At 39.2% G+C, this 26,177-nt stretch overlaps 1 protein-coding gene across 3 annotated transcripts in view; it reads right to left on the bottom strand.

Moving 5' to 3' along the window:
* SGPL1 (sphingosine-1-phosphate lyase 1) overlaps window positions 1-26,177 on the bottom strand; it is a 58,275-nt gene that overhangs the window by 26,568 nt on the left and 5,530 nt on the right. For 2 of the 3 annotated variants that reach the window (XM_084903705.1, XM_084903706.1), the window contains exon 3: window positions 8,227-8,392. The exons of the other annotated variant lie outside the window; for it this stretch is intronic. In XM_084903705.1, coding sequence (XP_084759831.1) covers window positions 8,227-8,392 — 166 coding nt within the window. The remainder of the gene's footprint in view (window positions 1-8,226; window positions 8,393-26,177) is intronic. 3 annotated transcript variants of the gene reach the window in all.

A 26,177-nucleotide genomic window follows, 5' to 3' on the forward strand; every position in this document is an offset into this window, starting at 1 on the left:
TGGCCAGTACATAGGGCAAATATGGAATTGTGATCCTGTTAATGACAATAATTATAAATACATGGCATCAAATAGACTATTCTACCTTTAATGAATTCACATTCAGTATCTAATTGACTCTGACAACAAGATTTTGAGGTTGGCAACAATGGGTGAAAGTATTAATAACTTGCTCAAGGCCACAGATAAATCAGTGGTGGAGCAGGGATTTAAGTGAAGTCTTTGTTTTTCTAGTCTGAGACTCCCAGGATTCTCTCTGCTTCAAATGCACAACAGAAATGTTCAGTTACCCCAAATGTGTATAAGAAATCTATACCAAGCTTTCATACAGGGCATGAATTGAACATGAACTTTTACAGCATTGCTAGGAGGTTTGGGCATTCCAATTTCTCTTGCCTCAAGGAGCGTGCTCTCAACAACAGAATGTGTGTGTGTACCTTCTTTTGCTAGTCATTATATAAAGTCTTGCATCTTGCTGTCTTTGCTTAGGTTGCATCCCTGACTTTCCGCCCTATGGTTAACTCTATAAATGTCTGGGACAAAAGCAGGTAGTTAAGACACAGACTGAATAAGAAGACAAAAGGACTGAAACCTCTTATCTGTAGTTACTTTTTTGTTTACATTTTGAAGTATTTCCTTTTAGTCCCATGTTCTACATACTGTAATACAGAACAGATCTTATTGTATGTACAATATTGTATACTCTTCTCACTTGAAGCATTTTTGACATTAATAAAAATAGTCCATCAAATTAGTATATCTTAGTATTAGATATTTAAACTGTTATTTGACTACAGTTGACCCTTGAACAACATAGGTTTGAACTGAATGAGTCCCCTTATGTGCAGATTTTTTAAAAGAAATATATAACACACTGTATCTCCAGATTTCAAATCTGCTGTGAACCATAAACAATACCTCTGATCACAGGTGGAAAATCTGCAGCTGAGGAGGACCAACTACAAGCATTGTTCTAGGCCAGTGGTCGGCAAACTGCGGCTCATGGGCCACAAGCGGCTCTTTGGCCCCTTAAGTTTTTAGAAAAGGCCAGCTTAGGAGTACCCTAATTAAGTTAATAACAATGTACCTGCCTATATAGTTTAAGTTTAAAAAATTTGGCTCTCGCCGGAACCGGTGTGACTCAGTGGATAGAGCTTCGGTCTGCAGACTGAAAGGTCCCAGGTTTGATTCAGGTCAAGGGCATGTATCTTGGTTGCGGGCACATCCCCTGTAGAGGGTGTGCAGGAGGCAGCTGGTTGATGTTTCTCTCTCATCGACGTTTCTAGCTCTCTATCCCTCTCTCCTCCTCTCTGTAAAAAATCAATAAAATATATTTTAAAAATTTGGCTCTCGCCGAAACCAGTTTGGCTCAATGGATAGAGCGTCGGCTTGGGGACTGAAGGGTCCCGGGTTCGATTCCGGTCAAGGGCATGTACCTTGGTTGCAGGCATATCCCCTGTGGGGGGTGTGCAAGAGGCAGCTGATCGATGTCTCTCTCTCATCGATGTTTCTAGCTCTCTATCTCTCTCCCTTCCTCTCTGTACAAAATCAATAAAATAAAATAAAAAATAAAAAATAAAAAAATAATAAATAAATAAATAAATAAATAAATAAATGTGGCTCTCAATAGAAATTTTAATCACTGTACTGTTGATATTTGGCTCTGTTGACTAGTGAGTTTGCCAATCACTGTTCTAGGCCATCTATAATAATAAAAGCATAATATGCAAATCGACCAAATGGCCAAACAGTGAAACGACCTTAAGGATGACTTTCTAGACAAAGCGAGGGGGGGGGGGGGGGGGGGCGCGCGGCGCCACCCCTAAGGCAGCCAGGGAGGCTGAGGCAGCCAGGACTGGCGAAGGCCTACTCTTGCACAATTTTGTGCATTGAGGCTCTAGTCCTATATAATAAAGAGCTAATATGCTAATTAGACCAGATGGCAGAATGACCTTCAGGAATGACCTTCTGGTATGACCAGTGGGCGGGGCTGTGAGGCAGCTGTAGCTGCAAGATAACCGGGCTGCGAGGGCCGAGTCAGCCGGGCTGCAGGGGCTGAGCCCCTTGCTCACGAACTTTGTGCATTAGGCCTCTAGTTTTATATGAGGGGCTGGAGCATTCACTAATTCTGGTATCCATGGGGAGTTCTGGAACTAACTGCCTAAAAATAGCGAGGGACTGTAGTTAAGTTTTGGTGGAATCAAAAGTTATACATGGGCCCTGGCTAGTGTGCTTATTGGTTAGAGCGTTGGCCTGCTTAATGAAGGATCTCGGGTCCGATTCCTGATCAAGGGCATGTATTTGGATTGCAGGTTATAATAGATCAAAGTGTCTCTCACCCTCTCCTACTCATCCCTCCCTCCCTTCCACTCTCTCTAAAAAGCAATGGAAATAATATCCTCAGGTGAGGATTAACAAAAGAAAAATGTTATACATGGATTTTCAACTGTGCAGAGGTCAGTCCTCCTAATTCTATGGTGTTCAAGGGTCAACTGTACCTCTAGCCATGTTAAAGCTGTAAAGATTCAGAACCACTTTCTTATTTAATAAATGAAGTAATTAATGAGGTGGAAAGAGATTCAAAAATTATCAAACTGATTCAGGTCTCCAAAAGTACAGTAATGTGAGTAGGTAAGGAGAAAAAAATAAACTAATCTGGTGAGAGGTGGAATAAAATGGTACAGGATTAAAAGAACAGAATAGCCGAAACTGGTTTGGCTTAGTGGATAGAGCGTTGGCCTGCAGACTGAAAGGTCCCAGGTTCAATTCCAATCAAGGGCATGTACCTTGGTTTCGGGCACATCCCCAGTAGGGAGTGTGCAAGAGGCAGTTGATCGATGTTTCTCTCTCACTGATGTTTCTAACTCTCTATCCCTCTCTCTGCCTCTCTGTAAAAAATCAATAAGATATTTTTTTAAAAATTAAAAAATAATAATAAAAAGGACAAAATACAGGATCAGTGATGGAGACATTAAAATGAGAAGACCACGTGGTCACCACCTAAAAAGATGATCTCAAAAGTAAAAGTCCCCAAAGTGTAGAAAGAAAAGTAATTAGAACATGTCAAGATAATAAAAGAGAAAATGTCAGTGTTAAGAAAATTAATGTATGGCTCTTAATAGTTTACAAATTCCTTCTACACAAATTATGCCCCTCAATCTTCATTTTACCCTATGATTAGGTAAGATAGGTATTTTATGCTCAATTTATTGTGGGGAAACAGGCTAAGAGAACTTAAGGGTGTTGTCAGGGCTAGAAACTGGGAGAGTTGATCACACCCTCCTACCACATAAATGGTTTCTGTTGATGAAATACTGACAATCAGTTAAAAGCAGCATAAAGTGGTAAGAATTTGAGCAGATAATGACGCAGCATAAAGAAGAAAGAGAAAACACCTTAGAGAGCTGCTACCCCTTGCCCATCCTCCTACCCAGTTCCTGCTGCTGCTGCTACTTGTTCTTATCTACCCTGGCATCCAGTCTGTGTTCTAGAATTACCCTCCCCCTCAGAAAAGTATTCAGAGTTTCAATATTAGCAAAGTTTATCATTAGTCCAGACTTCAAACTCCTCTAGGGCAATATACTAAAAATAACTTGATTGTTCAGTGATATGTGGAATACTTCTCTACATGAGCAAGTTTCTGGAAAAAAAAAAAAATATGGCATTGCTATCAAAATGATCTCCAATGTCTGGAGGGAAGACAAATATTTTTATGTGTCTAAAATTCAAGTTGGCAGTTACAAAACAAGAAGTGTGCTGTGTGTGTGTGTGTGCGCGCATAAAACTATGAAACTGCCAACATTCAACAATTTTTGACCTACAGAAACTATATTTTGTATGGATATATAACACAGATACATAAACAGTGGTTAGATCTAGGTAGCAAGACTTTAATTTTGTTATGATGGTTTACCTATGTCTGATTTTCTACAATGAACATATACTACTTCTATAATAATAAAAAAAATAGGTTATTAAAAATAAAACAACTGAAATGGCTTGAATTGAGCTCACAAAGATCTAGGTGGCACCCTACTTCTATGAATTTTCTCATGGACTGCTTCCAGCCCGGCATATTCTCTTTGGAACACTAAAGGCAATAAGTCCCAGGACCTAGGATGCTCTGCTTCTACCAGTTAAGTAAAATGTACATGAGCACTGTGGGCTGCAGAATTAGAAACAGAAGTGAACACCTAAAGTTAATACTAATTATATAGCAAAGAAATACAAATCTCTAACCTTAGTCTGTTTTTACAAATGCACCACCTTAAAAGGAAAAGTATATAGAATAGTGGCTGTCAAGAGCTGGGGAGAGGAATGGGAGCAATTGTTTAATGGGGACAGAGTTTCCGTTTAGGATGATGAAAAAGCTCTAAAGAGGGATGGTAGTGATGGGTGCACAACATTGTGAATGTAATACCCCTGAAATGTACATTTTTTAAATGGGGAAAATGGAAAGTGTTATCTTATGTATCTATACATTATTAACTATAATAATAAAAGCATAATATGCTAATTAGACTGGACAGCCTAATGACCTTCCGGACATCCTTCTGGATGACCTTCCGGATGAAGCTGGGACTGCGAGGGCCAAGCCCCTTGCATAAATTTCATGCATGAGACCTCTAGTCTATATATATAAAAGCCTAAGCAACCAGCCAGTAACTATGATGCACACTGACCACCAGACACTCAACACAAGAGCTGTCAAGCAACAGCAACTTTGCAGAGTACCCTCTTGCACTCCGGGACCCCTAAGGGAATGTCGGACTGCCAGTTTCGGCCCGATCCCCACAGGCCAGGCCAAGGGACCTCACTGGTGCACTAAACCTCTAGTAATAAAAGAAAATAAAAGAACCCTGGCCAGTTGCTCAGTGGTAAGAGCACCGGCCCTCAGACTGAAGTGTTGCTGGTTCGATTACAGGTCAAGGACACGAACCTCATTATAGGCTTAATTCTGGCCCCGGTTAGGGCATATGCAGATGGCAACCAATTGATGTTTCTCTTTCACATCAATGTTTCTTTCTCTGTCTCTCCTCCTCTCTTCCACTCTCTATGAAAATCAATGGGAAAAATAACTTCGGGTGAGGATTTAAAAAATAAAAAAGATGGGAGGAAGGGGGGAATACATTTATTGCTTTGGGAGGGGAGGGGAGAAAAGGGGAGGGGAAGGAAATATTTATTGCTATTCCTGAAAGTCCTATGGAAAAGGTCACTTCACCTGGAAGGACAAGCTGGTGGATACCACTGCATCAAAGTCTTCCTGGGTTCATGGATTAGTAGAATTAATAATATTAAAATGTCCATACTACCCAAAGCAATCTATACATTTGATGCAGTCCTTACCAAAATACCAATGACATATTTCACAGATCTAGAACAGATAATCCAAAAATTTATATAGAACCAAAAAAGACCCCAAATAACTGCAGCAATTTTGAGAAACAAGAACAAAGTTGGAGAAATCACAATACCAGATTTCAAGTTATACTACAAAGCCATTGTAATCAAAACAGCCTGGTACTAGCACAAGAATAGGCACAAAGATCAATGAAACAGAACAGAGAACCCAGATATTGACTTAAGCCATTACACTCAATTAATATTTTACAGAGGAGGCAAGAGCATGCAAAAGAGTAAAGACAGGCTCTTTAATAAATGGTACTGGAATAATCTGACAGGTACTTGCAAAAAAATTAAACTAAACCACCAACTTACACCATACACAATAATAAATTCTAAATGGATAAGACTTAAATGTAAGTAGTAAAACCATAAAACTCCTAAAAGAAACCACAGACAGCAAAATATCAAGCATCTCATAGAGAATTTTCACCAATACATCACCTAGAACAAGAAAAACAAAGGGGGAGGAAAAAAAACACCAAACAAATGGAATTATCTCAAACTAAAAAGCTTCTACCCAGCAAAAGAAACCAGCAACAAAATGAAAAGGGAACCCACTGTATGGGAGAATATATTTGCCAATGATACATCTGTTAAGGGTTTAATTTCCAAAATAAAAAAAGTACTCATACAACTCAACAACAGGAAGACAACCCAATTAAAAAATGGGCAGAAGACCTGAATAAACGTTTCTCCAAAGAGCACAGACACGCAGATGGCCAAGAGAGATATGAAAAATTGCTCAAAGTCACTAATCATTAGAGAGATGCAAATTAAAACAAAGAGGTATCATCTCACACCTGCCAGAATGGCTATCATCAGTAAATTAACAAACAACAAGTATTAAAAGGACTGTGTCCATTCTTACTAACAATGTACTATTTTCCTGAGGAAAGAGAAAGAAAAGCAGAAAAAATAGTTAAAGTGCCCCTTCATGGAGCAGCCAGGCCCGGAGCAGCCAGGCCCGGAGCAGCAGCAGACAGGCCTGGAACAACCAGGCCCGAAGCAGCAGCAGCCAGGCCCGGAGCAGCCAGGCCTGGAGTAGCAGCAGCCAAGCCCGGAGCAGCAGCAGCCAGGCTGGCAGCAGCCAGGCCCGGAGCAGCAGCAGCCAGGCCCAGAGCAGCCAGGCCCGGAGTGTTGTGGGGTAGAACCCTGGGTTCAAAATGAAAACTAAAAAGGAGCAATGCAGCCAATTCAGGTACCAGAGTGTTATGTCCGTCATCACAATGGACTCAGAGAAGCTCCTGTGTCCCTTCACCCAAAAGGACTGAGAGTTGCCCAGACGACAGCAAAGTGGGAGAAGAAAACTGAAGGCTATGCAAGGGACTGAGGTGCCAACATGAAGTCATCTGAAGAAATTAAAGACTAAAATGGAAGCTACTTCTTTAATCATGTTCCTGCTCAAGCTAGCATCTGTTAGCTTCCAGTCTTCTGCAAAGTCTTGTGCAGCAAATCCAAGGACTCTGAGTAAATCTACACCAGCAACAAAAGAGACTCATTTAGTAGCTAAAGATATTAATATGTCCATAATTCTGATTTCTCATTTTGTTGTTTTGCATTGGTATTGTTATTATTTAATAGCCAGAGTTTTGCTTTTGACATTCAAGTTTTGAAAATAACATGTATGTGGTTTAGTTTTTGCATTGGCAAAAAAATAAATAAATAAATAAAATAAAAATAAAAAAAATCTGAAGACCAAAATAAACTGGTGAATATAATAGAATCAGGGACAAAAAAAATAAAAAATAAAAATAAATTTAAGAAATAAAAATAAAAAGAATTAAAAAGCCAAAAATAAATAAATAAAAAATAAAAAATAATAAATGTGATCAGGGGGAAAAATAGTTGTGGAAATTTTAGACATATGAGAAATGACAAGCAAATTCCTTCAATGTTAATGGCTTCTTATCCCAAGGAAGTTAACTGGGATACCCTAATAAGGGTAGGACAGGGATGCAGAGAGTGCTACCGAACACCTACCACCACTTCTACCATTTACTTTCCAAGCACAATGCGCAGGGGAAAATAATTAACAAGGAGGAAATATGTAATCAGGTTGGGGCTTTTTAGGGGTGGGGAGGATTTACAAACTGACTGCTAAAAGACTTATCTTCTACACTAGGGGTGTCGAACTCAATCAGAGAAGGGGCCAAAATCTAAAATCCAGCCTAAATCACGGGCCAAATGGTTTACTGAACAGCCATAAACTGACAATGTCATAAACTGACAACGGAGTGCAGTGATGACAGCGCGGTGCAGGCCACATTGCAAAGCCTGGCAGGCTGGATTTGGCCCGCGGGCCTTGTGTTTGACACATGTGTTCTACACTCTAGAGAAGTGGCTTCCTCTTCCCCATATCAATTAGCTCCCTGAGGCACTATCCAGGAAGCTCAAAGTGCACTGCCTCCTGTTATCAGGGCAACTCTAAGAAACAGGGCCCTCTATCACTTATTTAGATCTCCCCAGAGCCCTCCCCTGGACTTTAGGAGGTCCAAGTGGCACAATTACGTTCTAGAGAAGAAACTAAAACTGAAGAAGATTTAAGCCGCACTCAGATATCTGTGATCCTTACAATGACTCATTTCTTAGGAGTTTTTATGTAAGTTGCAAATTCAGAAAAATCAAATTAAGTAGCAACAGTGACACAAGATTCCCATTATAATGAGACTTTGCCAGTCAGAAGACAATGCCCCACTTCCCATTAAATTTTATTAAAAATCAGAACAAAACCAAAAGGCAAGAAATCAGTCTAATCATAAGTATGAGTTTCAAAGCTAGTGAACCTCCACTGTTCCTTTACAGAGAGGACAGTATACTTACTCTCCGGTTGGTAGACAAACTCATATACCCAGACTATCAGCAGGGTCCACACGACACTCCATGCAATTAGTTGCCAGGGCTCATAGTTGGTGCAATGACCATTTATGTAATTCTTGGCCTTTGTGGAATATACTTCCAAAATCTCGAAGTAGGGCTCAAAGGCCTTCTAGAAACACAAGAGAAAAAAAAAGAAATATTACATTTAGAGAGAGAGAGGAAAAGTCTGTTCTTAGTTTATTCTTCAACTCTCATCTTTCAAGGGCAAGGACATTCATAATCTGGCCCTACCCCAGCTATAATCTTATCACCCAAAGTTCTTTCACTCCAGTGAACACTGCCCCTCTACGAGTCCTGTGGACTTTGACAAGATTTCTGATCTTCTAACTATTCTGTAAAATAAAAGGATAAGCTAGATCATCATTTCAGCTCTAAAGCTTCAGTAGGAAGTAAAGCTACAGTATTCACTGTCCCACTTAACTCAAACATTCACTCTCAATCGGGATGTCTTTCTCTCCTCTCCCACCTTCTGTCCAGGATTTGGCAGACTGTTTCTGCAAAAGGCCAGAATAAGTACTGTGGGCGGCGCCGGCCAAAAAGGGTCTGTTATAGCTACACAGCTCTGCTGTTGTAGCACAAATACAGTCAGACAGTGGGTACACAAAAGAACGTGGCTGTGTTCCAACAATATTTAATTACAGATGCTAAAATCCGAATTTCATATCATTACTCATAGTACCAAATAATCTCTTTATAAAAACAATTTTTGAAATGTAAAGTATCTTTGTTCATAGGCTGTACAAAAATGGACAGCAGGTTTGATTTGGCCCATAGACAATAGACTGCAATCTTTGCTATAAGGTCCTATGTGACGAAAAACTTTGGGAGCCAGGGACATATCTTATCACTATGTGCATCACTCACAAATAAGAAAAAAGTCCTCCCATCTTAAAATTTACCAGAATATCCTATTCATGAGAATATATCTCTCTCTTTAAATTCTCAAGTACTCAAGTACCAGGGGGAGCAGTTGGGGGCGATCAGGCTGACGGGGGGTGGGGGGGGGGGTGGCAGTTAGGGGCCACCAGGCTGGCAGAAGGGGGCAGTTGAGGGCGACCACGCTGGCAGGGAGGGCAGTAAGAGGCAACCAGGCCAGCGGAGGGGGGGGGGGGCAGTTAGGGGGCGACCAGGTCAGCAGAGGCGGGGTGTAGTTGGGGGCAACCAGGCCAGCAGGGGGAACAGTTGGAGGCAATTAGGCTGGCAGGGGAAGAGTGAGGGGCGACTAGGCCAGTGGGGGGAAGGGGGGCAGTTAGGGGTGACCAGGCCGGCAGAGGGGGCAGTTAGGGGTGACCAGGCAGGCAGGGAGATGAGCAACTAGGAGCCAGCGGTCCAGGATTGTGAGAGAGATGTCCCCCAAGGGGTCCCAGATTGAAGAGCGTGCAGGCTGGGCTGAGGGGACATCCTCCTGCATGAAGTTCATGCACCGGGCCTCTAGTGATGTTATAAATATCCAAATGCCCCTTGGCAGAATAAAGGTTCCACATCCCAGCTCTACACAGAGCTTATCACAAATCACACTGCAGTCTACTCATCTGTTTCTTATCTCCCTGACTACATGGTTAGTCCTTGAAGATAAGCCCCTGTGTGCCTTATATCGATACAAAATAAGTTAATCTGATAGTTTGTTATTCATTCACTTACTCAGCATTTATTAAGCATTGCTAATGCTTAAGGTATTAAGCTGGGGGAGTGCTTAGGTAAATATCACAGGTGCCTGCCCTTGCTGAGCTTATACTCTGACGGGAGAGATCTGTATGTGTGAATATGCAGCATACACATACACGCATACACAAGTGCACACATATATAAACAAATAATTAAAACTCTCCAGCAGAGCCCATCTGGTGTGGCTCAGTGATTGAGGGTCAACTGATTCCCAGTCAGGGCATATGCCCAGGTCATGGGCTCGATCCCCAGTGTGGCAGCCAATCTGTGATTCTCTGTTATCACTAATTCATATTCTCTCTCTCTCCCCCCCCCCCCCACCCTGCTTCTCCCTTCCTCTCTGAAGTCAATAAAAAATAAATTTAAAAAAAAACTTTTCAGCATAAACACTATAAAAAGGATGCAAGTGAGGTGCTAAGAGAGACCACTGAGGAAGACCTATCTAACTATACCTAAGAGGAGATGAGGAAGATATGACAGAAGATAAAATCTAACCAAGTTAAAAAGGTAAAAGAATGATCAAAGAAAATTATCCAGGAAAAAAAAAAAGTTAAAAAAAATAAAAGCCATATGAGGAAGAGAGAAAAGTAGCTGCACATGCATAAAAGGAATCTGGGAAGAGCAAAAAGTTTGTGTTCGGAGGGTAAGCTAGATGAGGGCAGGGATCCTACCCGTCTTATCAGGTACTAAATTCGCAACATATTGAAAAGTGCCCAGCGCACAATTTGTATTGAATAGAAACTAGGACAGTGGCTGACAGTAAATGACTAAATATGTCAATTAGAGCAATGAGGCAGAAGTACACTAAGTCCAGATCACCAACGATCCTAAAAAAAAAAAAAAAAGGCATGGAAAGTGGGAGTATAAATAGATAGGCACTTTTTGTAAAGTGATTTGCCAGTATCAACATTATATCCATTTTGACTCAGAAATCCCACTTTTTGGCATCTTGCACATATTTATGGACACTCACTTCAGTATTCCCTGTAACAAAGGGAAAAATATAAATAACAAAAATGTCCATTCATAAAGGAATGGCTAAATAAACTATAATAAACACTCTTTTTAATCCTCACCTGAGGCTGTATTTTTTATTGAGTTTAAAAAGAGAGGAAGGGGACGAGACAGGAGAGACAGAGAGAAAGAGAAAAAAACATCGATGTGAGAGAAACATTGATCAGTTGACTCCCGTATGCACCCCAATGGGGGATCAAACCCACAACCTAGGTATATGCCCTGACCAGGAACCAAACTCACAACCTTCTGGTTTAGGGATGATGCTCCAACCAACTGAGCCACCTGGCCAGAACTATAACACACATATTTTAATGCAGCATTAAAAAGAAAGTAGATCTGAATGAACTACATGGAAAAGTTTCCAGAATATATGTTGAGTAAAAATAAAGCAAATTGTAAAACAACAAAAACAAAAACAAAGTCATGGGTTGTTAAATCAGGAAAGTAATTAAAAAAAAAAAAAAAAGGTAAAGGTAACTGATTGAGAGCTAAAAAGGAGGAGGACAGAGATTAGAAATGAAAATTTTAGTTTAAAGGGATTATTGAAACAGTCCAGGAGAAAAATAAACTGGGCCTGACCTTAAGCAATAAAACATTGGGGACAAAAAACAGTATGAATTTGAAAAACATTTTTGGTAGTAAAGCAAACAGTGTTTGATAACTTATTAGACATAGAAAAGTACGGACTGGAAAGAGTACAAATAATTCCAAGTTCAAGTTTGAGAAACTGAGTAAAAGAACAGGAGGGGAAGCAAAAGAAGGTAGAAGAGATTTTGAGGAAAAGATAATGATATTTCCTGTTTCTACACACAATCCTATATAATAAAGAGATATTTTTCAAATTGACCATCACACCCTCGCACAAGATGGCCACCCCCATGTGGTCACAAGATGGACATCACAAGATGGCCGGCAAGGAAGGGCAGTCAGGGGTGACCAGGCCAGCAGTTGGGGGCGAGTGGGCTGGCAGGGGAGGGAAGTTGGAAGTGACCGGGCCAGCAGGCAGAGGGCAGTTGGGGGCAACCAGGCCAGCAGGGGAGGGCAGTTGGGGACAACTGGGCCAGCATGGGAGGGCAGTTGGGGGCAATCGGCCGGCAGGGGAGAAGTTAGGCATTGATTAGACTGGCAGGGGAGTGGTTAGGGGGTGATCAGGCTGGCAGGCAGAAGCAGTTAGGGGCAATCAGGCAGGCAGGCGAGTAGTTGGGAGCCAGTAGTCCCGGATTGTGAGAGGGATGTACCAGATTGGAGAGGGTGCAGGCTGGGCTGAGGGACACCGCCCACCCCAGTGCACGAATTTTGTGCACCGGGCTGCTAGTGTTCTAATAAGTGCATGAAAGCTAAGAAGGAGATAGTGCTCAACAAATGTTTATTGAAAACATTTATACCCTTAGCAATTAGGCTGCAGTGTAAGGTAATTAACTTTAGGCAAGTACTGGGTTCCCTAGAGGGCTATCCATAGAAACATGGCTTATCTACAACCTCCTCTTAAGCTCTTGGTGACCATTCCCCAGAGTCCACTGTTGCTATCAACAACCTCAATCCTGCACACCAGTGGCAGTGGCAGTCAAGACCTGAGGAGTCCATCATCATCAAACATGTCATAATTTCCAACATTATAAAGAATCTTGTGTTAAAAGCTGTGATCAACCCAAATGGTTTAACAGTGTGGATGAATGGGATGATGGAAGAACAATCATTCAAATCAGATTTTCCTCAGGTGATATAGTTCCTAATTTACCCAGAAAACAGAGGTTATTGCCAATGTCAAAAGATGACTAGATATTATCAACTCTTCACAGCACAGAACAATAAAGCACTACAACTAATATTAGGGAGAGGTCAAAGAATCAGCAAATGCAAACTAATTTAATTTTTTAAGCCTATTAAGATATGAAGGCATTCCTTGCTAAAATCTGTAAAATTATATTTGGCAAGAATATATTTTTATTGGTAACTGCTACAAGAATATAATAGGAGTTCTTGAAGTCCTTGATTTCAAAGTCTACAACAGGAGACATAGTTCTAATTTCTCTTACTCCAAAGACAGAATTATACTGTACTTAGATGGATCCTAACAAGCTTTTTGAGCATGAACTAGTTGGTCACAGAAATTATATCTCCTGGCCTCATTCCAAGATCCTTCTTGGTTACTACAAACAACTTAGGCTCAGTACCCAATTAACTGAAGCACCTCATAGCACTGACATGTCATTGCATTATAGGGCTCTGTGGGATAATGTATGCTCTCTCCTTGGAGAAAAAGAATGAGGCAGTTCCTTGGGGCCTTGCAAACAACACAAACCCCAGGATGGGTTCTGATGCAATACTCCAGCCATTTGGGAAGAAACACCTACTAGTAAATGTTGAAGGGACCTTTGGAGATCAGAGACCCCCAGCGTGAAACAGCATGCCTAAGCTTATATAGACAAGCTATATCAAAGCACAGACTAGGAATCCAGGCCTCCTGACTCATTACTCAGTACTCTTCCAAGTCTTTATTTTCAGTGTTCAATGGCAGAAAACACATTATGATCCAGTGCCACCCAAAGAGTTTTTCTTCGCACAATGTACGTTCTTATGTAACTCCTACCAAATTATTTCACCAATCTGTGTCTCCAATTCTTATCTAGAAGGAACACAAAATAATCATCTTGAAATAAATTGTATCTGGATATGTAACTGTGAATGTGTGTGGGTGTCCTTGCGTAACAGGGCTATAGTTTGGGTAAAATTTCCCCACAAAAGGCATTCCTTCCTTTCATACTTCGTTATAAAATTGGAAATATATTCCTCTAGAGAGAAAAATATACTTTGCTCAGTGAGAATATATAAAGTGACAGTAAAGAATACCACAAATCTTTTGAAATTTTATTATTTAAGGAAAAAACAGATAAACCTTAGTAGTATGAAGATTCAAAATGTTAACTACTTTTAAGAAGTTATTGTCAAATAATGATGACTAACCTACCAGCCTTTCTCTTCTTATTCTAATGACTTAGGTGATGCCTAAATAGACATCAAAATAGTACTCAATAATCCTAATCATTATTAGACAGCGGCTAGAATTTATGGGAGCGTAGTATCCTGTTATTCCCAAGCATAATGAACTCCTTCAGCACCCAAATCACTTCAAAGCAGCAAAGCACTTCCATGAATGTAATACAATAGTGGAAGTCCGCCAGTTCTGCAAATCTGGGACGTGCTACTTGTGAGACCCATGAGTTTTAAACTTTTCCAACACAGTCCCACAGAAACACATTTTACAACACAATCTAGTATACATAGCAACAAAAAGATATAAAACCAAACCTATAATTTCCAAAATAATTCCTAATACCTTACTACTTGTGATAAACTCACAATTCTATTTCTTCCTTCTTTTTTTAAATGTTTGACCCCACTAAATTGATTCTATGTTCCTCTAAATAAATCAAGGCCATCAGGTTTGAAACTAGTGCCCTAGAGTGATTTTACTCCTGGCTTCCTTAAATTTGGAATGTGGTTATATAAGGCAGTGAAGAGAATGATCACTAACATGATTTTCCACTCTCCACAATCTCAATACTTTTTATATTTGTAATTTATTCTCTTAACATTTTTGTGAGGCCAGGATTATGATGTGATGAAGTAACTTAAGTCAATGGAGATTCAGAATTCTTCAGTCATAAGTTAATTTCCTATCGGTAGCCACAGTTATCCCCAATAATATTAATTAATCTCTTTTAGACCCTAAATCACTCCAAGAGAACAAGCTTCTATAAGCAAACTTCCCATACTGACACTACCCACACCACTTTTCTCCCAAGAAAAACTTCTTTGAGAGCTAGTACTGTATTTGACCAACTGCCAGTTAGACAGTGATTTTCCCAATTCAATTTCTTAATTACCAATTTATATCAGAAGAAACATTCTACAAATGAGAATCATTAAAATATATTTCCAGGCCCACACTGATAGTGCTTCTTTCCTTGGAGCTAATATAAATCATAGCAATCCCTATTCAAGAGGGGCTAACCATCTGCAATTGTCTTCTTTAAGGACAAGGGCATCTCCACTCAGGCAGCCCCTAGAACGGCCTACCACACCGTCCTATGAGAGCTGCCCCACAATGCTGCCACTGCTACAGAGATGCCTACTGCGTATGGGTTTCCATCTATTCAACAATTATTCCTCAGTGCCCACCACCTACATGGCACTATTTTACAGGGTGCTTCACTTAAAACTTTCTCTTCCCTTTAAAACTCAAAGATTAGGTGGCCACTTGATTACAGAGGGAAGAGAACTAATTAAGAAAGAGAAGGCCAAAGGCCCGAGACAAACATATACAGGAAAGGGTGAAGCATTTAAAAGCATTACTTATTCGTAGATGATACATGGTAATATTTACACAACTTAAAATTTTTAAACATCTTTCATATGATCTTATTTGTATTTTATAACCTCATAGGTTCTTAGGTTAAGAAGGAAGAATTTCACTTTATGGGTGGGGAAAATAAGTTAAGAAAGGTTAAGTGACCTGCTCTATGGCAAACTCAGTAGTAAATAGCAGTCAGAGCTAAAACCCAGGAAGTCACACTTCAAGTTTAATCCCAAACTTCTGGAACCATTGCTCAGGACTTCAAAACATTATAAACATCAAAATATAACTGGAGGAATATAGCCTAAAACAGTGGTCGGCAAACTCATTAGTCAACAGAGCCAAAAATCAACAATTGAAATTTCTTTTGAGAGCAAAATTTTTTAAACTTAAACTTCTTCTAACCCCACTTCTTCAAAATAGACTCACCCAGGCCATGGTATTTTGTGGAAGAGCCACACTCAAGGGGCCAAAGAGCCAACCACTGGCCTAAAACAAGAGTACCAAAGAGCTGTAAAGCCAAACAGAGGAACCAACAAGACATTCCAATATACTTTCTCCTTCTTGTTCCTCTCACATTAAAAAACCAAGTTAAACTTTAAAGAAAAACATTTCTGCTGTCATGATTTACTCTACTGATAATTTCTGAACTGCCACAGAGACACACATTCCTTGCCAAAGAAAAGGCAGTAATTTTCTCAGCTGACTATTAAACAGAACAAAGCCTTCTAATGATGTCTGGTCAAAACTAAAGTGCACACAAATTAGTTTCCTTTGGCTCTAATAACAACCTGTACCTTTCAAACTTCCTGCTTTGTCCAAATACATACTGCTGACCACATCAAAGACCCAGCTTCCAAGTGTCACTCACTAGAGGAAAAATTCAAAACAGTAATGCCTAATAATATCACTGTAGTATCATTGTAAATCAGGATTCAGGGAAGGCTACTTCCTTACAAAAGGTTCGTCTTCTTACACAGCACGTGTTCTCTGCATCTGTAATATGCCAAATATCCATATGCCACAATTCAGGTTATTTCTCAAGAGTCAACCAGGGCCACACTGCATGAGCCAACTGCATCGAGTTAATATGTCTTAGAAAGAAAGCACTCTACCCTGGTGTGGGAGAAAAACCAAATGATTATTTTAATATCTGAACTCACTTATGGTACCAGTTCTGATAAGAATATAAACAAGAGGGAGGACCTAATTTTTTTTAATTGATTTTTTTACAGAGAGAAAAGGAGAGGGATAGTCAGAAACATCGATGAGAAAGAAACAACAAACAGCTGCCTCCTGTACACCTCCCACTGGGGATGTGCCCGCAACCAAGGTACATGCCCTTCAGTCCGCAGGCCGATACCCTATCCACAGAGCCAAACCTGTTAGGGCAAGAACCTAATTTTTATATCTCCTACACCACCTAGAATAGCATCTTCAACATGGTAGGAACTCAACATTTATTCAACTAAAATGAAATACTCATATACTTATGACAATTCGTTTCCGAAGATCCTAGGAAGATCCTGCCACCTCCTCTCCCACATTTCTCCCAGTGGTGATGCTTGGCCCAGAAAAGAAAGGCTGGTTGTTTGTAACCACACTCTGCACACACTGGCACCCTTCTCACAAGCACACAAGACACATCATGTCACAGGCCATCAGAGTTAAATTAAAAGGGAGGTTAAAGGTCAGTTCATGACCCACTCTCCATCCTTCACACATAAAGACACAGAGGCCCAAAGGTCACATAGCTCACAGCCAGGACTCAAACCTTCTGGCTCAAAATACATTTTTTCCACTACATTTTCCACAGCCCAGGTTTCCAGAGCCAAACTATCAGTGGCACAAACTATCAGAAAACCAACAGGTTCAAAATAGATAGTTCTCATAGTTACATCATCTAGTTTATTCCAGGAACTAAATTAAGAGCCACAGCTTTACTATTCTCCCAACCAACACAGATGACACTGCCAAGTGATCTGAACATTGTCCTACTACCGTTTCCCCGAAAATAAGACAGTGTCTTATATTAATTTTTTCTCCCAAAGTTGCGCTAGGTCTTATTTTCAGGGGATGTCTTATCTTTCCAAGCGCTAGGTCTTATTTTCAGAGGATGTCTTATTTTTGGGGAAACACGGTAACATTGAGTGCTTTTGGAGTGTGAACAGTTATCAATGGCTTTCTCAAAACTCTTCTCTCAGCTAGAGACTTACACTATTACCTGCTTCCAAAAAAAAGAAAAGAAAAGAAAAAAGACTGAAAGGAATCAATTTGAAAAGAACTTCAGGAGCAAAAAAATCATAAAATGTTGTTGTTTGAAGGAAGCTTAGAGACTATCTAACCCAATTCTTTTCAATGACGAAGAAATTGAGGCTCAAAGACTAATACTAAGGTGTGCCTTCCCTGTGGTCAAACTATAATACATGCAGAGGCCCCATCAGAATCTAACTTCTTGGTCAATACTCTTTCCACTAGTGAAGAACATAAAAGCCAGAGAAGTGCATCAAAATCATCCAACGAGCCTTTCTGAGAATGTCCCACCCGATGGTTCAGTAAGTATAGAGTGGAGCCCAATAAAACCTCCCCATGATTCTGATGGGCACTCTTGGTTAAAAACAGTTTCTCTATACTACAACTTGTCCCCTTCCCTCCCCACCCCCTTCTTTTATAAAATAATTACCCAATAGGTAACATATTACTGAGACCTAATCACCAAACTTAGGGGATACAAAGACATCACCAAGCTTTCCTAGAACTATTAACGCCAGATCCCAGCCACATGAATCGACTCATTCATCCTGGCTAATATTTATTCTTTGGACAGATCCTAATGAAAATCAAAATCTTCCACCCTACAATGCTGCAGAAAAGAAAGGATTTGTTTTCCTCCGCCCTCCACTTTCTTAACCTCTAACACACTGCACAATTCAACCCTCAATAGCTTTTCCAGAAGAGCCAGAAATCCAAGTTTTAAAGCAGGAATGGGCTGTTGAGGAAAAGAAAAACCTGTTTTACCCAGTTCACCCACTACCTAATATCTTAAGATCAAACGATAATTTAAAGACTGAGACTGGGGGAGGGAGTGAAGTTAAAATACATAAAATATCCAAAGAGTTAATTATTTATTTTTTACTTCTGCCCTAAAAACACAGATTTAATATCACATCCTAAAGAACTTCAAAGAACAAGATAAATAGATAAGAAAACACTGTCTTTAGAGCCACAAAGGGCATTAAAGTTCATCAACAAAAATAGATCACAAGCCCAAATGGAAAACTCCCCTGAGTCACTGAAGAAGTTAAGAACTGAGCAGCAAAACTACACAGCCTTCCAACCAACCACTAGTGTCTGTGACAGAAATGTCTCAATAGCATTTCTTAGGAGGTAAAGAGTAAACCATAAACTTCCCCCAAAATTCCACTATGTGAGTCAAGAGACCTAGTACCAACTGAGAAGTTCCTCTCAAAAAGCTTAACGTTCCATGTGCTCCCCTTAAGCCATGCCTCAAGACAAAGACAGACATGCTCAGTACTATTCCACAAACATGTGCAAGTCTAATTGCTCCATACTTGGCACTGGAGTACTCAGGCAAAGCACCCTACCGTCACTGTGATACAATCTTGTCTTCCGAAAGGAAACAGACATGCAATATGCTCTAGTCATTAGGGTGCACTCATGGAAAATCAAAGCTTCTGAGCTCATCATAAAAGCTGATAGCCCTAAACACTGCCAAATGGTCATTTAAAATGTTGTATTTATTTACTTGTGGTGAGGACAAGGCATCAACTGAAGACAGATGCTGACTTTTTTAACTAATGATTTTGAGCACCTCTCTTCTCAAATTCATCAAGAAAGACACTATAGGGAGCTTCAACTAGTAGAGAAGACTGAAATGTATAAAATTAATTCAACAAGGAGAGGAGCAGGCTAGGGGTTGTAGAGATAAGAGCAATTATGGGTTTTCTTGGTAAATACTTTCTCAGCATAAGGCAAGTAGGTAAGATGGGGGAAAGTACATGAAAACCTGAACATACAATGCTGCTATGAATTTGCCATAAAGTCCCAGTCTCTTCCAATAAGTAGCTAAATGACTTATTACAAATATGCACTCAAGTTACCTTTCAAAGGACAAAAGGAGCCCATTATCCTCTGAAGACTAGAAATGAGAACTCCTTGGATAATAAGCAAGGTCTAGTGGAAATAATCCATATTCTTCACACAGAAAGGAGAAGTCTTGACTTCCCTAAGCTATCACCATGGGAGAAGTAGTCATGGAGCTTTTCCCTTCCCAAACTTATCTCAATAGGATTATGTACTTTTGTCACTGAGTTAGGATACCCAGACTTCCCAAATTATAAGTATTTATAGAAGCCTCTTCAATAGTCATGATGCTATTAGAGATGAGAAATACTGAATATATGCTGAAAAGTATAATCTAAGTAAGTTACAAAGGCTACTTCTTGGAGATTTCTAACACGTAATCCTGTTCAAAAGAATACACTTCAGACCTATCCCTGGGTCTCTCTTTGGGAAGTCTGCTTTCAAAATCTAGTAAAAAAAAAAAAAAAAAAAAAAAAAAAAAAAAAAAAAAAAAAAGCTACTTTTAAAAACTGAAGTAAGACTAAATTTAAAATTATGATTTGGAAGAGTTTCAGACTTTCTGATAATTATCTGATTATGATTACATGGAAGTTATTTTATAATGTAGATAAATTGATAATGTAGATAAAATATAAATGATTGAAAGCAATGCAAACTAACCCTGGCTGGTTTGGCTCAGTGGATAGAGCATCGACCTGTGGACCAAAGAGTCTCAGGTTCGATTCCAGTCAAGGGCACGTACTTTGGTTGCAGGAACATCCCTGGCCAGGGTCCTGGTTGGGGCTCATTCAGGAGGCAACCAATAGATGTGTTTCTCTCACATAGATGCTTCTCTCTCTTTCCCTCTCTCTTCTACTTTCCCTAAAAATCAATGGAAAAGTATCTGTAGGTGAGGATTAACAACAAAAAAAGGAAAGCAATGCAAACAAATCTTTATCTATAAACAGGCAATCTGCTATGTCTGATAAAGGTTCAAATGACTTCCCTCTCCTCTATGGAAGAAACTAATTTTGCCTCCATTTCATATTCATTTTAATATTTTTGATCTATAAATATGTCTGTTTTAAACTGAACTAATTATAACATCTGCCTGAATTCTTCATTCTAAGTAAAATAAAATACTTAATGTGTATTCATATTCTATCTGTATGAGTGTAATGATTTTACCTTTTTTTTTTTTAATTCTCAGTTCCCTATACTCCCACACACACACACACCCCAAAAAAAAATGCTAGGAAACACAAAATCTTAAAAATAATTATAAAGGGTTCAAGACATCCTGAAGGCCAATCATTTTGGGTTTATATTCCCCATAATAACCCCTTCTTTAAAATGAATCCTAGAAGTAGCCTTGAGATGACAAACTATTTTATTATATGGAAAGTAAACTTAAGATGAGACCCCGTATATTCCCTGTGAGAACAAAATAGAAACACTATTGGATATAGCCATTATTTAAAATTCTCCAGGAAAAGCCTTATAACTACAATAAAAAGAAATGAAGTTATGATCATGCTACAACATGGATGAACCTTGAAAACATTATAAGTGGGAAAAGCCAATCACAAAAATGACATATTCCATGACTTTATATATATGAAACATTCTGAATAAGGAAATCTATAGACAAAAAATCATTTGGTGTGTGCCTAGGGCTAAGGGATTAGGAGGACATAAATGATTGCTAAGAAGTATGGCGTTTCTTCTGAAAACTTTTTAAATTTGATTGTGGTGATAGTAGTACAACTCTGTGGATATACTAAAAACCACTGAATTTTATATTTTTAAAAAGAAAGCATTATGATGAAGCAATTCGATTATGGTCAACTAAGACCAACCACCTGGGATTTTGTATGGATTCACAGGCTTAAAAAAAAAGGGGAAGGGGGTCTTTCTGAAAACAAGTTTCTAAATGGGCCAAAGACAGAAACTGCAATTCCAGAAATAGAAAGTAACGTTTTGGACTTCAAATAAAAGGAACCAAAAGAATCTGATAATAGTTTAGAAATGTATAGAGCAATTATATATAACCTAGACAAAGAGGATCATTATTGTTAAAAATATATATTTTAAAGATTCTACATTCAGAATTACTAAGTGCAAAAATTGTGAAACTTTTAAAAAAACACTATTTTTTCTTTGACAATTCATAAACACATACTCCAGCTACTACCCAGGATATGTGAAAACAACAGCCATCTCTGAGTACTGTCCTAAGCCAACACCCCATCACTATTCGTGTGGACTCTTTGAGTCATGTTAATGGTGTTCTACAGGCATCTGAGGTGTCCTAGAAAGTCTGGACTAGTAATCTAAGTCTTTAACTTTAATTTTACCTCTCACTTAGAAGCTGTGTGACCTTTGGTACATTATTAAATTTTTATGCAACTAGATTTTGCTCATCTGCCAAAATAGATGCTGTTGTTATAACTCAATGAAAAGTTCACAAGAAAAAAAAAAAGATACCACCATCAACTCATAGAGTTGTTGTGAATATTAAATGAGGTAAAGGTAATAACAACTGCAGATAAGAAACACTAAATATTTAATGAATCTGATCTCTGATGATAAGCAGTTCCTTTCCTCTTCAGTAAGCAACAAGGGAAACCACCTTCACAGTGTCCCAAGTCACAAAGATAGTGCGGGCAGACGTTCTCAATAGTATGACTTATGCCTATGTTGTATTTTCTTACATATGAAGGTGATGAAATGCATGTTAATAGTGAACTACTCCTGAGTTTTTAAGACAGATGTTAAGCAACTCTTTGCCTTCATAAGGTTGTAACTCAAGCATAAGGTTGCAAGTGACCTTTTGCCTACCTACAAAATGGGATTATATACTTACCTACTTACATTTACAGATCAGAAACCTGATTTTAGTCATCCAGTACATTGTTCACTGCTATAGCCATGACTCTTGGGAAAGATTTTAAAATCCTAAGATTGGCAAAAAGGGCTCCAGATTTCTAACATGTAATCCTAGGCTTTCTTCCATCCTTGCTGTAATACAGCTAGACAAGGAGGTATACCATAGTATTCTCATATTTGTCTGATATTCCTACCAGAGTCCTTCCAAACAGGATTTTGTATTTGTCTCAAAGGCTTGGTACCATTAAAACTGAAAGTCAAGCCCTGACCAGTTTGGCTCAGTAGATAGAACGTCTGCCTGCGGACTAAAGGGTCCCAGGTTCGATTCCGGTCAAGGGCATATACCTTGGTTGCAGGCACATCCCTAGTCAGGGGTGTGCAGGAGGCGGCTGATAAATGTTTCTGGCTCTCTATACCTCTACCTTCCTCTTTGTAAAAAAATCAGTAAAATATGTTTTTTTAAGAAAGACTGAAAGTCAAGATAGGACTGATATATTCCTTTGGGAAAAAGTCTCCAGAAAACAGCCTCCCCAACACTGAGCGTAGAATACAAATATATCAGGATAGCTACTTAGATTCCAAAGAGTTCCAGAGAACTATGATTTTGGTCTCATAATTAACTGCTATAAATGGTGTTTTACAAATCTAAACTCTGCCCTTAACAGAGCCCAAAAGAACCAAGGCTGCTTTGTTTCCATCAAATGTTTATTAATACTTATAGACTACATTAACAAGAATGCAGAAGGCTTTTACTCTCTAGGAAAATTACAGGGGGGAAAGGGCATTTCACATTTTAAAAGTGCCTATACTACTTCAGGAAAGAACTCTCAATGCTCTCTCTAATATTTAGTGTGAAGAAATTTAAGATTTGTTGCCCAAATCTCAATCCAAAATTTATATATTAAGAAAATCATGTAAGAATGTAAACTGGCACAACTACCGTAAAAACCTGTTGGGCAGTATACCTATGACCCAGAAATCTATTTATGTTTACCTAAAGACATGTTCAAGAATGGATCAGCATGGCTCTGGCCGGTGTGGGTCAGTGGTTGAGTGTCGACCTGCACACTATACGGTCACAGTTTGATTCCTGGTCAAAGGCATGTACCTGGGTTGCAGATTCGTTCCCTGGCCCCTTTGGGACAGCTGTGGGAGACAACCAATGTCTCTCTCTCATCGATGTTTCTAACTCTCTATCCCTCTCCTTTCCTCTCTGTAAAAAATCAATAATATATATATATTTTTTAAAAGGTAAGTCATTCATACATCAACATTTACAGTTTGTCTATTTCAGGACAAAAAGCTCATGTAGTTATATTACATTAAGTCAGAGAGCATTATTAGATAAAAAAAACACTTGCTAGGTAAGATGTAACAATTTCAATCTTGCATGAAGCTAGTAACAAAATCACATAATATATATAATAAAATTTTGTAGAACTACCAGAAGTAGATAAATAATTGATAAGTCATAAGACTTAAAGAACCCACAAATCCAGAAATCCAAATAGTTAATATTTAAAAGAACACATTAGTAATCAGGGAATTGCATATGGAAATCAATCAGATTTCATTCCTACCAAATTGGCAAAATATGTAAAGCCCTATAAATATCAGGTTTGTCAAGCTGTATAGGAATAAGAACTTCAATACCCTATTGCTAGGACTATAAGTTATATCAATCTCTTTAGAAAAGTTTGGCATTATCTAGTGAAGTTAAGAATATACATTTCTTACAATCCAATAATTCTACTCCAAGAATTAATCCCAGAAAAGCTCTGTGAAAAAAATAAATTAATTAATTAAAAAAGAAAAGCTCTGTGATCACTTGCCATGTACAAAAAAATTCATAATGGCCATGTTCAAAAAGCCCCAAATTGGAACAATTGAGATAACTATCATCAGTGAAATGGAGAAATAAACTGTGGTAGTTATAGAGAAATATTATACAGCAATGAAAATGAATGAACAAAACTACATGCAACAACATATATGTATCTCACAAATATTGAACAACACAGGAAAATGAAGAATACATATAAATATCAATACATTGATGCCCTAGCTGGTTTGGCTCAGTGGATAGAGCATCAGCCTGCAGACTGAAGGGTCCCAGGTTCGAATCCAGTCAAGGGCACATGCCCAGGCTGTGGGCTCGATCCCCATTAGGGGGTGTGCAGGAGGCAGCCAATCAATGATTCTCTCTCATCATTGATGTTTCCATCTCTCTCTCCCTCTCCCTTCCTCTCTGAAATCAATAAAAATATATTTTAAAAAATAATAATAATAACATAAATACATTTTTATCAAATTGAAAAATAAAACTAAACTTGGGGTTGCATACATAGGCGATACCACATGTAAAGAAGAAGAAAAAACAGCAAGGGAATAATTATCCCCCAAATCAGGATAGTAGTTATCCCTAAAGGGGAAGGAAGGATAGGGCACGTGGGATTGGGGGTAAATATTCTAACTTTTTACTTGGGTGGTAGAGAGATTATTACTTTCTTTATTATTCTTTAAAATGTAGATATGTGCTTCATACACTTTCTGAATGTATAATAAATTTCACATGAAAACATTTTAGTTAAAAGTGGGACAAGGCCTTCTTTCCTCTTCTTGCTGAATGAAGCAGAAACCTGATAGCTTAAGCTTAAAGCAGCTAGCCTGGACCAGGAGGGGATGCATTATACGTGACAGAATTTCCTCATAGGAATGGCCATATCCATCAGGAAATGACTACTCTGGATTTCTCTTACTTTAGAGAAAAATATTCCTACTTTTTAAAGATATCACTTTAGATTTTTCTTTTATTTACAGCCAAACTAATACATTCAGTGATCTGGATAAACAAACTCTTTCCAACAATTAAAGCTGTCCCACAATGGAATGAACTCCCTGAGAAAGTATTCCGCACCCACGCCTGGACTATAGGGATTCTGGAGAAGGGATTCCCACACAGTAAGAGAAGCCAGGCTGCAGGATTCCTAAAGGTCTGTCCAGCAATTAAGAGCCTAAGGCTACCACTGGAACAAGGCTTGCCGAAGTTGTGGCAACACTTTGCCTCTGACTCTGTCCTTCTGTTATCAGTGAGAACATTCCTTTTCTCTAATATTCCAGACTCTGCTCAGATACTGCCTTGTAGCTGTGCCTTTTGGAGCTAATGTGACCTTGTTTCTAGCATGCTGGGTAACCTCCCTTTGCTCTTCCAGATGCTCCTTCTCCAGCTCCGCTATGTATGTGCCTTACAGGGCTGCCCTGTGTGAACTGAATCACCCAGGCTCTCTATTCTCTGGTTCCCAATTGAGTTTGACCAATGACAGTCTCTGGCAGGAGTTCAGAGGGCGGGAAATGAAGGAGTTTGAGGTATTTATTCCTCTTACTTCCCTCCTGCTAGGCCACTGGTTGGCAGTGGCTACATTCCTACAGGTTACCTTCTCCTTCAGCTGAGCTCTCTCAGGGTTTCAGCAACTACACCCTTCCTGGCTCCTTCAGGACTGAGTAATAACGGCTCTTACCCTGAGTTGTTTCATCATCCCTGTTGGTCTTATTTAACCCTGCTCAGCTCTGTAATAGTCCCTTCATCTCCTCAATCACAATTGGGAGTGTGCCAAGAGATAACTGATATACCCAACGAACTACTCTCTGCCCTCCCAAGGGCTCCTATCGCCCTCAACAAATAGCATGTTTCTCTCTCAGTAGTAGGGTTCTGTATGTTTCCACACATGAACTGATTCACTACAAATCAATTCCCTATGGAAATGTCATAATCCCAGGCTGATTCTCAATTCTGCCACCAATGTGTACCAACTTTATGTAATATCAGATGGGACAAAGACTAATTAAGAAGGTAAATGTTACTAAAAATTCCTGACACACAGAC

The sequence above is a fragment of the Pipistrellus hanaki genome, assembly GCF_964339955.1.
Source record: "Pipistrellus hanaki genome assembly, chromosome: 14".
In the NCBI taxonomy this organism is placed as follows: domain Eukaryota; kingdom Metazoa; phylum Chordata; class Mammalia; order Chiroptera; family Vespertilionidae; genus Pipistrellus; species Pipistrellus hanaki.